At 37.0% G+C, this 15,552-nt stretch overlaps 2 protein-coding genes across 2 annotated transcripts in view; one reads left to right on the forward strand and one right to left on the reverse strand.

Moving 5' to 3' along the window:
- Positions 1 to 1,075: 1,075 nt before the first annotated feature.
- On the reverse strand, positions 1,076 to 5,695 carry fkrp (fukutin related protein). Its single transcript, XM_051129066.1, has 2 exons — positions 5,587 to 5,695; positions 1,076 to 5,174 (listed from the first exon to the last, which is right to left on the reverse strand). The coding sequence occupies exon 2, from the start codon at positions 4,850 to 4,852 to the stop codon at positions 3,242 to 3,244; it is 1,611 nt and encodes a 536-aa protein (XP_050985023.1). The 5' UTR covers positions 4,853 to 5,174; positions 5,587 to 5,695; the 3' UTR covers positions 1,076 to 3,241.
- Positions 5,696 to 7,488: 1,793 nt separating this feature from the next.
- strn4 (striatin, calmodulin binding protein 4) overlaps positions 7,489 to 15,552 on the forward strand; it is a 29,327-nt gene continuing 21,263 nt past the window's right edge. Inside the window, exon 1 of the mRNA XM_051129230.1 lies at positions 7,489 to 7,943. Within this exon, the coding sequence (XP_050985187.1) occupies positions 7,659 to 7,943 (285 nt within the window). The 5' untranslated portion in view covers positions 7,489 to 7,658. The remainder of the gene's footprint in view (positions 7,944 to 15,552) is intronic.

Here is a 15,552-nt window from a genome sequence, read left to right on the forward strand (position 1 = left end):
TTAGGTGCACACTGGGTCCCAAGAGATTTTGCAACTAGGATAACTAAACCCTACAGCCTAAGCTGGTCAGCAGGCTGTTATTAGAGAGGCACTGGTCACTTCCTTAGCTGGTCAGGCTGAGACCATTTGGAACAACCAGCTAAAACCAGCTTAATCAAGCTAAAACTTAAACCAGCGTAGGCTGTTTTTTTGTTTTCCCAGCAGGGTGGTTAGCATATTTCTTATCTATATCATGTTTATTGTAAGTTACCGCTCTCTGGCTGGGCTAATTTTGGAGTTGTATGGTTGGATATTTTGTATAATTGTTGCTGATTTACATAGCTGTGCTAGTTTCACATCTCATGTCAAGGTATATTAAAAACCAAATTGAAATGTCATGATGTGAATTAAGTCGATATGTTCATTTATTTGGTAAAAAGCTGTTTAGTAAGCAAGATAATGTAACGTTTTAGTTACAAAATACGGTTATTATTGCAAAATACAGGCCTTTAGGGTGAGACAAAACTACCTACTTTCACAAGATATCAGCTGACTTCTTATCTCTGTTTGTTTCAGCCAGGGGTGCGTTTCCCAAAATCATTATTAGCTAAACTATGGTCGCATTTAACTATTCCCTGGTGGAAAAAACAGCATATGCTGGTAGTTATGTTTTGATGCTGGAATGCTGGTTAGGTAGGTTTTGATGCTGGTTTAAGCTGGTCCTTTGCTGGTTTTTGGACCAGTCAAAAACCAGCAAAGGACCAGCTTAAACCAGCATCAAAACCTACCTAACCAGCATTCCAGCATCAAAACATACATACCAGCATATGCTGTTTTTTTCACCAGGGTTGGTAACGACGGAACTTGTAACAATAGTTGCTTTTGGGAAACACACCACAGTCAAATTTGCTGTAAACAAAAGCAACATTTGTAGGGAGGCTTTAAAGATTTGCCCAGTAATGATACTGCATAAACCTGGTAGGATATCAGTAACCAAGCTCATCATGAAGACTTAATGGCCTATTGCACCACCTTGTGGTCTATTTAACATTTTACTGTAATGCTTACAATGAAAACTCCAAATGTAATTCTGTATGTTGGTTTATTTCCAGACACGTGAAAAACATTGACGTTAAGACAGTTTGAATTGTGTTATGCTGTTTGTTAAATATTCGATGGTCAGGATGTATTTACATAATGAACATTACAAAGTATATTTGTCAAACACCAAGACAAAACAAAACATTAAAAAATGAGTTACATTTAAACAAAAATTGAGGTCAAACAGTCTGACATCAAAAAGTACAGCAAACAGCGAAAGTACAAACGGTGTTGGAGAGTAACTAGTTACATGTCCATTGCAGTTACTGAGAAAAAATGTGTAATTACATTAGTTATGAAAATATTAATGATCACAAAGGGGTTACATCTGAATATTTTGTGTAAAAAGCTAGGATATGTTTCTTGCTTTGCCTGTTTTTGATATGCACAAAGTCTCCTGCCATCTAAAGGCTGTTTAGTAAAGCAATGCTATTCTGATGTTTTTGATAGGTTCTCTTGTTTGAATTTGCAAAGCATCACATCTGCCAATTATTTAATTCGCATTGTCGCTGGAAGCTTTAGGCTACAATCTGTCTGAGAGTTGATTAACTGATTAACAGTTGAAAGCATTCACTTAGAAAAATAATCAAAAAGTAATCCAATGTAATCAGTTACATTAATAAAATAACTAAAAGTTACACTACTTATTACATTTTAAATAGGGTAACTAATCCGTAACCTATTACATTTCCAACCTTCCCAACACTGAGTACAAAGTTATTATCATGCAACATGGTGCAAATATCATTAATAAAGTGAATGTGTGCACAAAACAATAGCTTCTTTTCACTGGCATTTTTATGTAACCTTTTCCATTTACAACCATTTTCACAGAAAAAAAAAAAAAGATTTACAAATAAAAACTCGTTAAAAGGGCATTCCAGCTTCTGTCAAAATTAGCGTACACCACTGTCACCATATGTCAAAACATCCTACACTCTACAAAGTTCATGGTGGTATAATAATGACTATTAAGTTAAAAAGCAGTCCTTTCAAGGTTTTAATGAGCTGTCTGGGTTGTTTAATAAATAGTACACTTGTGGACCTACAAACATGAATACATTTTTCATATGCCAGCATTTACTTTAAATTATGCAATAATGCAATAGGTGATTTTTCTCTAGCAATATGTTTAAAAATTCAAACTTTCTAGTGATCCTGAAGAACTTGATTAGATTGTTCAGGTGTGTTTGATTAGAGTTAGAGCCAACTCTGCAGGAAAGTGGGCCTTGAGAGCCGGAGTTGAGAACTTCTGGTTTAGTGTTTAACTGCTATAGAAACCGAAATATCAGAGGAGTCCAAACTCAGTCCTGAAGCGCCGGTGTCCTGCAGAGTTTAGCTCCAACTTGCCTCAACACACCTGCCTGGACATTTCTAATATGCCTAGTAAGTTGGAGCTAAACTCAGCAGGACAGTGGCCCTCCAGGACCAAGTTTGGGCACTCCTGTGCTATAGAAACCGAAATATCAGGGGTGTCCACACTTGGTCTTAGAGAGCGGTGTCCTACAAAGTGTAGCTCCAACTTGCCTCAGCGCACCTGCCTGAAGATTCCAGTATGCCTAGTAAGCTCTTGATTAGCTGGTTCAGGTGTTTAATTGGGGTTGGAGCTAAACTCTGCAGGAAACCCGCCCACCAGGACTGACTTTGGGCACTCCTGTGCTTTAGAAACCGAAATATCAGGGGTGTCCAAACTTGGTCTTGGAGAGCCGTGTCCTGCAGAGTTTAGCTCCAACTTGCCTCAGCACACTTGTTTGGAAGTTTCTAATATGCCTAGTAAGAGCCTGATTAGTTCAGCTAGTTCAGGTGTGTTTAATTGGGGTTGGAGCTAAACTCTGCAGGACACTGAGTTTGGACACCCCTGCGATATATTAGTATTCATGTATAATAAAAAAAGCTTTGCCCTTTGTGAATTCCTGGGATACTGCAATGTGAAATATTACATACTTAGATGTTTATAACTTTTATTACCATTGTTACCTACAGTGTATTTAGACTACTTTTGAGACTTGTGACTCCCCAAATCAGCACACACATACAATAAATAAAATTGGCAAGAAATACTAACATTCAAGTGATAAGTTCTGATACAGTTCAAAACCTTCAGTCTCTATAAAGTTTAAAACGTAAGAAATGCAATTGTGGCACATTAAGTTACTGCTTGCTACGATCCTATTGTGCGACTCCTGTCCAGTCGTTTCTTGGCAGGGTTTGGATACTGGGGGTTCTCAATAACCCCTTCACCAAACTTGAGTTCCAAAAAGGCACGGTGGTTGTTCGGACCATAAGCTGTGATGCCTGCAAACTGCATTGGCACCAGGGGTTGCAGGAAATGTTCTGGGAACTCCACGTCTTGTTTATGCTCAGTCCAAGTGTCCCTGGTCATAACTCCATTGCGAGGGTAGAAGGGCCACAAGTCCACATGCAAGTGGTTGGCTTCACTATACTGCACACGGTAGAAGTCGCCTTCGACCGCTCGCTCCCACACATAGCCGTTAGCGTCCACCAGTGAGCCGGAGTCCAGGTTCTTTAGATAGTCGCAATTTGGAACGTCCTCTAAGTAGATGCCCAAATCCACGTCGTAGTCCCATGGAATTATGTCCTGGTGTCGGGCTGCTCCCAACAAGGAACCCCCTTCCAGCCAGTAACGTACGCCGGAGCTCTCCAAGATATTGATAACATACTTAGTGGTCTCTCGGAGGGCGCGCAAGCAGCAAGGTGGAGTCCAGCGCTCTATGTAAAGGTATTCTGGTGTGTCGTCACGCACTGTGCCGAAACATCGTGCGGTCTCCTTACTGCAGCCAAACCACTGATCTCGACCATCAGGCAGCACCACGCGTTTCAAGCCGAAGCTACGCATAAGGTGATTGGTGGCATCTTTTAGGCGGCTGTCCGCCTTCCACTGGTTGTGTGCTGAGCTAAACAGCGGGCGATGACTTGCGGAGAACGAAGGTCCCTCCAGGAGCTTGACCTTCCAGCCGCGCAGAGAAGTTTGGACAAACAAGGAAGACATCAGGGGGCGCCCTAAGGGAACCGAGAGGTTGAAGAGGTCCTCGGTGCGGATAAGAACCACGGCGTCTCCCTGCAGGGCTGTGCAGACGCTACCGCTGCTCCCTGAGGCTGCAGGGGTGTAGGTCGCGGTCCATTCCCGCAAATTCACCCGAAGGTGCAGGCACTGCACCGCCGAGCGGGTCAGCACAGGTGCGGCGACAAGTCGGACTGGTCCGCCACCTTCCCCTTCCAGCTCCCGAATAAGACGCTCAATTTGTCGGCTGTGGTCCAGCTCCACGCCATCTGGAACTAACAAAGCAAACTCCGTCTGCACATTAAACTCGGGACGGTGGGTTTGTGGAGGCTGGTCGGGGCTTGGTGACAACACCAGGAGACGGGCTCCCTCGGGGAGAGCCAGAGGAGGATACGGTGGATTTTCGGCTACAGCAAGGAAAGGCAACTCTGGTCTCTGGCGCAAAAAAGAGCGTGCAACATCACCAACGTAGTTTTCAAAGTCTTCAAATTCACGGACGAGAATCGTGATGCGTGGACCACGCATGTTGCCCTCGAGGCCTCCCATTTTGGAGCCGCCAACCATACTTCCACCTGCCAGATTACCCATAGCTCCCAGTCCTGACACAGCCAGAGAGGCTTTCTTTAAGCCCTTACTTTGTTCCCGACGCTTCTCCATCATCTGCTGCTGGGCCCGTGAGACATAATACAGGATGAGCAAGTTCAAAATTATTGCTCCTGTTAAGAGAGCCTGGCAAAAACTGATACGCATTATGGTGTTCGTGCTTAAACACTTTTATAATGCATACAGTAAATGAAATTTTAAATAGAATGAGAAAAGAAAATCTTGACTGTCAAAACCTGTCCAAATTCCTGAAATCTTGAACAGTGTCATTCTGGTCTTCCCAAAAAGAAAGCAAAGTGGAAAGCGTTTGGGAGCTGAATATTTGATGAACCATCATCTGTGACCAGAGATCAGTTTCCGCTGATGTCTTCCTCTGTGTCAGCTGATCCCATCCAAAAAAAAAGACTGACGGACAGATTCCATACTCGACCCGTGTGCCTTTTGCTCACCACAGTCCATTAAATAAATGCTATACATGGAGACAAAACAAAGAACATTTTATTTAAAAAATTAACTTCAAAGCACAGTGTAATTGTTTGGGACATTCAGTTCAAGTTTGTATTGCAAAAAGCCTATTAGTCATCACTACTAAGTCTAGCAAACAAAGATGACCTAGAAATATACAGAGATGTTCCAAGCCACTGTCCCAATTAGAGCTAAGCTCTAGATTTGAGTATTTGAGAAAGTATCATTTTGATCACTTGAGACAGTTCCTCCAAATATAGAACATGCATGCAAAATTAAACCCAAACCAGCCTACAACCATCGATTCATGTAGATCTATGCAGCCTCTGATCTTGAAAGCATACACATATTCACAAAGACACGCATCTTCATTATGCAAAGCGGTAAAAAAAAAAAACACGACTGTGAAAACTAACATTTTACGGTTGATTCAACATTTTCCTCATCAGCATATTGTTTGCACGGCATTCTTGGTATTCTTCCCCATGCTTAATTCGGAAATGAGCAAAGGAAGCCTGAGAGAAGATCACAATATAGCAGGAAGCTCACACTACTGGGTCGTCTCGATCAATCCCATAGAAATAGAACGAGCGGGTAGAATGACACGTAACGTAACGCTTGCGTTCTCAAATGGGCGGAGCTTAGCGGTAACATGGGATGGGTTTATTTTATTTTATTTTTTTTAAGGCAACACTGTGTATTTTGACATGCGTGTCATCGGTACGTAAAATTATTCGTTATTTTATTATATAAATAAATAAAAAATATACTTTTTATTCACTACCAGTCAAAAGTTTTTAAGAAGTCTCTTCTGCTCACCAAGCCTGCATTTATTTGATCCAAAATAAAGCAATCATTTTGTGAAATAATTATACTATTTAAAAATAACTGCTTTCTATTTAAATATATATTTTAAAATGCAATTAATTCCTGTGATCAAAATATTATTGTTATTATTATTATAATCAATATTTAAAACAGTTCAGTTTAATTAAAATTTAAAATATTTTTAAACAGCAAATCATAATATTAGAATGATTTCTGAAGGATCATGTGACTGGAGTAATGATGCTAAAAATTCAGCTTTGAAATCACAGGAATAAATTACAATAAAATATTAAAATAGAAAGCACTAAAGCAGTTATTTTAAATAGTAAAAATATTTCAGAATTGTACTGTTTTTGCCGTACTTTAGATTAAATAAATGCAGACTTGGTGAGCAGAAGAGACTTAAAACAACTTCTGTTCAGAAACCTTTGACTGGTAGCGTATATTTATTTTATATATTAGTTAAATAAAATACTTATTTTCAAATGCTTTTCTCTGCATTTTCTTTAAAAATAAAAATAAATAAATGAATTAAAAATGAGAACAATCACCTTCGCAATATGCTTTTCTCTGCATTTTTTTTAAATAAAAATAAATGAATTAAAAATGAGAACAATCACCTTCGCAATATGCTTTTCTCTGCATTTTTTTTAAATAAAAATAAATAAATGAATTAAAAATGAGAACAATCACCTTCGCAATATGCTTTCCTCTGCATTTTTTAAAATAAAAATAAATAAATGAATTAAAAATGAGAACAATCACCTTCGCAATATGCTTTTCTCTGCATTTTTTAAAAAATAAAAATAAATAAATGAATTAAAAATGAGAACAATCACCTTCGCAATATGCTTTTCTCTGCATTTTTTTTTAAATAAAAATAAATAAATGAATTAAAAATGAGAACAATCACCTTCGCAATATGCTTTTCTCTGCATTTTTTTTTAAATAAATGAATTAAAAATGAGAACAATCACCTTCGCAATATGCTTTTCTCTGCATTTTTTTTTTAAATAAATGAATTAAAAATGAGAACAATCTCCTTCGCAATATGCTTTTCTCTGCATTTTTTTTTAAATAAAAATAAATAAATGAATTAAAAATGAGAACAATCACCTTCGCAACTGACAACAGGACATAAATCTATTGAGCGACGTGTCACGTGACACCTTTAACTTTTCTCATCGCTAGTCAAGATGGACCAATCACAGCTATTCGTGATGCTTGGACTCGTATTTTAAAAAACAATTTTGTAAAGATTGCGGAGGTGAATTTGCATTTTGTAGGTCAGCAACAAATCTGTGTTATCAACAGATTAAAACAATCATACGTTTTAGTAGTTGTAGTCTCCTATAAAACAGAAAAACGTCTCGATATTTGAATTGACCTCAATAGAGGACCAGGCTTTTGGAGCCGCCAACCGCCCCCTTGCGGCAGCCCTCTTTATGGCCCGTAGGGAGCACTTACGAGCTGGTAGCGTTTTCAGCCATTCCGTAGTAGGAGTGGAGCACTATTTGGCACTTTTCTGTGTGTGTGAGTACTCGCCTATCTGTATCGGGCAGGAAAACGGGAGAGGGCTTCGGTGGAGACTTCAAGCAACGGGGTGGCTTATTCTTCTGTTTTTCCACCTCCTGGCTCCGGCGACAGCGCGAACGCTCTGATGGAGGCGGAAAGATCCGGCGGGGTGGCGGGTGGAACGAATCAGAGCCCTGCAGGAAGCGGAGCAGGGCGCAATCCGAACGGGCCGAAGGCTGTGCTCGGTCCTGCTCCCACCGCAGCAGCCGCCGCCGCGGCCGGGGCGATGGCTGGATCCTCCCAGCCGCGAGATCCGCAGGACGGGGACGCGGGCCTCTCGTTGCCCGGGATCTTACATTTCATCCAGTATGAATGGAGCCGCTTTCAAGCCGAGAAATATCGCTGGGAGGCCGAACGAGACGAGCTGAGGGTAAAAAACGGCGTTTCTTTAATCGCATGTTTTGGTCTCTTCCAGACGGATTCCTTGAGGAAGAGCACATTTACAGATAAGACGCAGGAAGAAGTCACGATCGCCTGATGTTATTGTTGATTAGACGTAGTTTGGGGTTTACATCGGGTTTAAGTATTCATCTGATGCTATTCGTTAAAACGGTAGCAAATGTAACTGTGAAAAATTATCCTTTTGTTGAATGCCCATACCCACCTTCGGATTGGGAATCGATTCTGGATCTGATTCATCTGAACGAGTCGAGTTCCGTAGCGGTTCTTTTACGTTAGTATTTTTTTTTTGAGGAAGAAAAGGGAAAAATCATACATACAGTCTAATTGTATTTACTGCTGTCAGCAGTCTGTTGCAAATTATGGGATCAGATTTCAAAAGCAGTTAATTCAATACATTAATTGTTTGTAACCATATAGAAATTAACAAAGGACCAGAGGTAGCACATTTGATTAAAACAAAACTCATGTCTTTAACTACATATATGTATTTAAACACAATATGTAGCACAGAAACTCGAAATGCAGTTTTTGCATTTCAAGTTGTTCATGACCAAAAAATGAAATTTCTATCTTTTACTCAACTTTTACTCAACTCATACAAACCTGTTTGAGTTTCTCTTCCATAGTATGGGAAAAAATGAGGAAGACTAGAAACTTTTTGGTTACCCACATTCCTCAAAATATCTTCTTTTGTTGTTAACATAAAGAGAAACTCAGGTTTAAAACAACTTAAGAGTGAGTAAATTAACAATTTTTATTTTTGGCTAAACTATCACTTTAACTTGAAGTTCAGAAAGTGAGTTAAATGAATTCAGGAACTGAAAACAAAGGTGGCTCGTGAGAGTCATCCGATACACAGACAAATTACACTGCTGAAGTTGTGTTTTTTATTTACTAAAACTAAAAAATGCCTCGTAAGAGTTGTTTGTGCATGGACTAAACTAGATTGGTCGCTCTATAAGTTAGATTGACTAAAAACAGTATTATTTCTTGGTTCATTTCTGTTTGTACAAATGGAGGCTTAGTAAGCGAGTCAGGTAAATTCATTCAACTGGTTGATTTGGTTCATTAAAAAGAATCATACAAGCCATTTGCTGTCCAGTTACGTACATTCGCTAAAAGAATTGATTCGTACAAGTGTTTTTCAGGAACAGGACTACAGTGGTTGTGTACTTTTGTAAGCTTGAGTGTTTTTAATTTACCCAAAATAATAGGCTGAAAAGACTCATTCGTTCTGAAATCTGACTACACTGGTCGCAATATTTTAGTTTGATTCATTATGCAAACTAGTTCAAACAAGTCATTTGATTAGGAATTGGACTGCACGGGTTGTGTACATTCACTGTAGGCTTGGACGTTTGGTTCTCCAAAAAGAATCGGTTCATATGAGTCGTTACGAAATACTTTGTACAGGTTATTTTTTGTTAAGTATATTTATGTGTATTAGTATGGTTATTGACACCTAGGGTTGCACTCTTCTTTGCTGAATATCCTGTTCTTCACAGCCTGTATGGCCAAAAAAAAAAAAAAAAAAAAATATATATATATATATATATATATATATTACATTTGCTGCGAACAGTGAAGCTTAATGAAATATATTTTTGAAATAGAAAGAGATTTCTAAATGTATTTCAGGGGCAAGAAAAAATTAAATTGCATTTAGAATGTAAATAAAAATGTGGATGTCCTTCTAGAAACCAAAAGTAGATTTATAAGGATTTAATAATGTTTAATATTTTTAGATATTGCAATATTGCATTTTTTTTGTTCCCTGCTGACGTTTATTCAAATATATAAAGTTTTTCTTTGAATGTTACATGATGTAAATGCATTTTCTTCGACTTAAATATATATTGTTAAATGCTTTAAAAAAAATATATATTTACACATTTAAAATATATTTTCAAATATATACAAATAAATTCACGGAAATATATTTTGAAACATATTTTAGCAAATATATGCATTTTTGACCATATTTTTTAAATACATTTATTTTTTTTTTTTGCTGTATGGAAGTATTAAGATATTTTTCTGTTATTGTTTTGTTCTTTCTCAACCGTGGCATTAAGTGCGAGGTAATAGAATCAAGGCAGTTTAGAAGCAGTGATGTAAAAGTGTTCCGGCTGACATTCACCTTCAAATAAATGTTCTATTAATTGACTTTGTGACATCATGTGACCCATTGACTGCTACTTCCTTTGTAAATTGTGAAGCTTTAGTCCAAGGCATGACGTAATGCAGTCCCACTGGAGAATTAAAGCACTTTTTTTTTTTTTTTTTTCCCCAGTCCCAAGAAAGCAGATCTCTGTGTCTAGCACAGTTTCATCATTTAGTGCTATTACTTGCATTGTATTACGGCATCTGAAAGATGTATAGCTCAAGTTATTTTATATGAAACCTGGAAGCATAAAATCTATTAGGAAAGCTTGCACTCACATCAAAAATGTATTAGAGAGTAGAGGAAAACTATTTAAACCAACGATTAGGGATTTGCCCTCAATAAAATGTGCTTAAACCATCTTTTCTGAGTCTTGACTCCACTGGCCCAGTTTGCAGTAGATCTTGGCCTGAGAAAAGCTTTGCAATTAAGTGACCCCATTCAAACAGTGCCTGTAGTAGATTACATAAGGAGTTGCCAGTGTGCTCTGTAAAAGGATAGGGCCTGTGGCTCTCATGGATGTGTGTTCTTCTGCCAGGCCTCTTCTGGACATGCCCATGGAAATGTGCACAGGCTTCAGGGACCAACTGCTATGTTTTCCATGTCACACACACATTGTTTTGGACTTGGCCTATAAAAGGCCGGTAAGGGACAGTTGTAGTGTGAGAGTAGCTCAGCTCCTCCTTGGTTTCACGTGCCGTGGGGCGTCACGTTCCCTGATGTTTTTATGTGGGACACCTGTGCCATTGTGTTTCCTTTGTGACAGTGAGGACGTGATCATTCAGGTATGGCGTCCTCTGAAGCAGGGTATTTATTATTAATTAAAACTATCATATATAAATATTAGAATTTAATTAAAAAAATGTAGTCTTGGCAATTAGCTAAAATCAGTATGTTTTTTACTTTAAGCAAATCAAATCTAAAAATTAAACCTTATAATAATAAAATTGACAAAAGCACATGATTAAAAAAGTAAAACATTTTTTACCTCAAAATTAACATTCGCCGAAAAGGTATTCATCCTCAGGCCATCCAAGATTTAGATGAGTTTGTTTCTTCATCAGGTTTGAAGAAATGTAGCATTACTTGCTCACCAATGGATCCACTGGAGTGAATGGGTGCCGTCAGAATGAGGGTCCAAACATCTGATAACTCCAGTCCATCAATGAATGTCTTGTGAAATGAAAAGCTGCATGTTTGTTAGAAACAAATCAATCATTACGGCGTTTTCGACTTCAAATCGTTGAGTCCTGTCTATAATTTTGCTGAATCAGGAGAGAAATATGCACAGATCAAGCACCGTTTCCAAGCAAAAACAATCCAGAACAGCTCTTAACAAATATGTTGCTGGATTTTGATGTGAGATCGTAACAGGGCATGGACATTTTTTCTTTTTTAAACTGGGGAAGGGGTTATGGATTATGGTATTTTGGATTGGTATCTTACAAACTTGCAGCTTTTCACTGCACAAGACATTAATTGATGGACTGGAGTCGTGTGGATTGCTTGTGGATTATTGTAATGTTTTTATCAGCTGTTTGAACTCTCATTCGGAACATTGTTGAGCAAGTTATTTAATGCTAAAGTTCTCCAAATCTGTTCAGATGAAGAAACAAACTCCTCTACGTCTTGGATGACCTAAGGGTGAGAACATTTTCAGCAAATTTTTATTTTTGAGTGCACAATGCATTTAAAATTGAAATGAAAGCCAAAAACACTGCATTCATGTTCAGCTGGGTGCAGAGGAACACAGTTTGCTAGATGGACCTGATATTTTTGTTTTAGTGTAGTTTAATGAACTGAGGATAGTTTAATTACCCAGTAAGCTGTAAGATGCCATGCTAAGATAGTGAAAATTGATATTGCAGTATCAAAGCACAAAGGCTGCAGTTTAATTAAATAAATGCTTCAGTTTCAGCTCATTTATCTTAGCACATTTATTTGTTTGACTGAAAACCACCAGAAGCTTCAGGGTTTAACATTTGAAAATGGGGGGAAAAAATAAAATCATTTTACTATACTTTTTAATTAAATTTATATATATATATATATATATATATACAGGGGTTGGACAATGAAACTGAAACACTGGCCAATATAGTGTTGGAGGTTTCATGGCTATATTTATGCAGCCTGGTGGCCAGTCTTTACTGATCGCACATTCCACCAATAAGAGCAGAGTGTGAAGGTTGACTTTGTGCACCCAATAGCTCAAACATTGTACCCTGAAGGTGGTGCCGTGTATTAGGATGATAATGCACCAATACACACAGCAAGACGGTGACAAGAGTGATTTGATGAACATGAAAGTAAAGTTAAACATCTCCCATGGCCTGCACAGTCACCAGATCTGAATATTATTGAGCCACTTTGGGGTGTTTTGGAGGAGCGAGTCAGGAAATGTTTTCATACACCAACATCACATAGTGACCTGGCCACTGTTCTGCGAAAGGAATGGCTCAAAATCCTTCTGGCTACTGTGCAGGACTTGTATTTGTCATTCCCAAGATGAAATAATGCTGTATTGGCTGCAAAAGGAGGCCAAACGGCATACTAATTGTGGTCTAAACCCAGGTGTTTCAGTTTCACTGTCCAACCCCTGTGTGTGTGTGTGTATATATATATATATATATATATATATTTTAGAACCATAATAGTACAGTAATATTTATTTTGTAGTCATCAAATGGGTCAAAAACATTGGGAATATGGGAAGGCAAACAACAACGATTTTGTAACGATTTTAAAAAGCACATAGTGATGCTGAAACTGAATTTTTTCAAACTCCAAATCAGTTAAACCATTGCGTCGCAAAGTGGAAATTCACATATTGTGAATCATTTGATTTAGATTGGAACTTCGGAGCAGGTTCGCAAACCTTTTGCTTCACGTCGGAACTTTGGAACGCGGAACGCCAATCATTTGAACAGTAGAAAACAGCAGTGCAGTTATAAAAAGTTATAAAAACTTTTTAGTTATACAGTCATAAAAGCTATATAAAAGAGAATAAAACATAAAACTAGCAAGCTAAGCCAGAAGTAATACAGACTAAGTTGTGTAAACATAGCTGAAGACACAAAAAGAGGAACAGATGAATCAAATCAATTGAGTGAATCAGTTGATTTGATTCGAATCGGGACTTCAGATCGCGTATCACGAATCATTTCATTTAGATTGGAACTTCAGAGCAGGTTTGTGAATCTTTTGCTTTACATTGGAACTTTGGAGAGTGGGTCGTGAATCATTTGATTCAGGTCCGAACTTCGGTGTGGGTTTGATTCAGTTGATTCACTCAAGTCGTAAAGTGATTTACTGTTTTGTAATTCAAGTCGGGACTTCAGATTGTGTATCGCAAATCATTTGATTCAGATCGGGCTTTAGATTGTGTATTATAAATCATTTGATTCAGATCGGGACTTCAGATTGTGTATTATAAATCATTTGATTAAAAATCGTGACTTCAGATTGCCTGTCATGAATCATTTGATTTAGATTAGAACTTCAGAGCAGGTTTGTGACTCTTTTGCTTCACATCAGAACTTTGGAGCAGGTTCGTGAATCATTTGATTCAGTTTGAGACTTCAGAGTGCAAATCACGAATCATTTGATTCAAATTGGGACTTCAGATTGTGTATCATGAATCATTTGATTTAGATTGAAACTTCAGAGCTGGTTTGTGAATCTTTTGCTTCACATCAAAACTTTGGAGCAGTTTCGCTAATCATTTGATTCAGTTTGAAGCGATATGAATCTTATTTAGAGATGCATCCATAATACAACAGGTAGCTTCACCTCTGTCAACTCCCTTAATGTCAATATGACATTTTATTGTCAAAACAACCTTCTTAGCATTTAAGCTTAACCAAAGGATGTAAGACAAAGCAGAAGTGGCATAAAAACACATGAAAGAGTTCAGCGGGTTCATATACTCTTAAAAAGACTCGTCCCAGAAAACGTCTGCTGCTCTAGTTGTTGGAGTGAGTCTCAAAGGGGTGCTAATGTGGAGAGAGAGAGTTTGCATGTGCCCTTGACCCGTTCCCACCCACAGGAAGTCACGAGAGGCATGGTCCGCCATATAAATGTGTCAGTGTGGTTGTACCGGCCCCTTCCTCAACCTTCTGTGGCTAAAAATATTGTTTTTTTTTTTAAAGTGCAACAACACAATAGTGAGCTTGTGTAGCTAGAAGCGTCTCTGTTTGACTAGAAGTATTATAGTTTTGCTGAGTAACTATTCTAAGCCGTTGGACTAATTATGTTTTGATAGGTAGATTGCAAGTGTGATTCCCCAAGCAGTCTATTTCCTAGGTTGACAATGATGTCAGGTTCTCAGTCATTGTGTGACAATATCCCAGTTTCAAAGGCTGAAAACATGGGCAATTACTTGCCTTTGTGAAAATGTCAAAGTGCTCCAAAGACCTGCCATAACAGGTTTCCTGCCTACACCATGGCAACCGCAGTCGAGTCGGTCTCCATGAGGACCTGTGCCAACTTGTCATGCTTTACTTTTCCTCCAAGTCAGCCCTGGAGATGGGATGATTTTGAACAAATGTTATCTATGTCTTGGCATGGCCTACATTAAGATTTAAAAATAAGATCAAATGGAGAACAGGCTGGAATTGTCCCTCATTTGGGCAAAAACTCATCTCTTCATGATTTTAGGTGTAAATCATTGAACTTACACTTACACGCTTACACTTTTTATAAATAAAATACTCTAAATAAAAAATACTGTTATAAACAATGTTTTATATAAATTAAAACTGTAAATAATTATTATGATGTTGATGATTATTATTTATATTGTGAATAATAATGTTGATAGTTTATGTACTGTTGTTTCATTTATTATTTGTATATTCAAATTTATTTAAAATATTTGATATTAACACAAGTAATAATAATAATAATATTAATATTAATATAATGGCTGTTTCTTATTGTATTTATGTTATGTATAGATTAATGTTGTTTTTGAAAATTATGGTAGTTTGTATAATTGTTGTTGTTATTATTATTGTTATTATTATTATTATTATTATTATTATTATATAAAATATTAGCATTTTTACTATCAATATTTTTAAGTTAGGTTATTTACATTTTGTTTATAATATTTTACATTATTACTATTATTTTTTTAATAATAATAATAATTATAATAATTATTATTATTATTATTATTATTATTATTATTATCATTACATAATAAATATTTAAATTTTTTACTATCAATGTTTTTAAATAAACAGATTAAAATGTATTTATATTTTACATGAATATGAGTTTAATAATAATAATAATAGTGGCTGTTTTTTATTGTATTGTTTATCATGTATAGATTAATATTGTTTTTGAAAATTATGGTAGTTAGTATTATTATTATTATTATTATTATTATTATTATTATTAATTT

Source organism: Labeo rohita, chromosome 15 (genome assembly GCF_022985175.1).
Source record: "Labeo rohita strain BAU-BD-2019 chromosome 15, IGBB_LRoh.1.0, whole genome shotgun sequence".
NCBI lineage: Eukaryota > Metazoa > Chordata > Actinopteri > Cypriniformes > Cyprinidae > Labeo > Labeo rohita.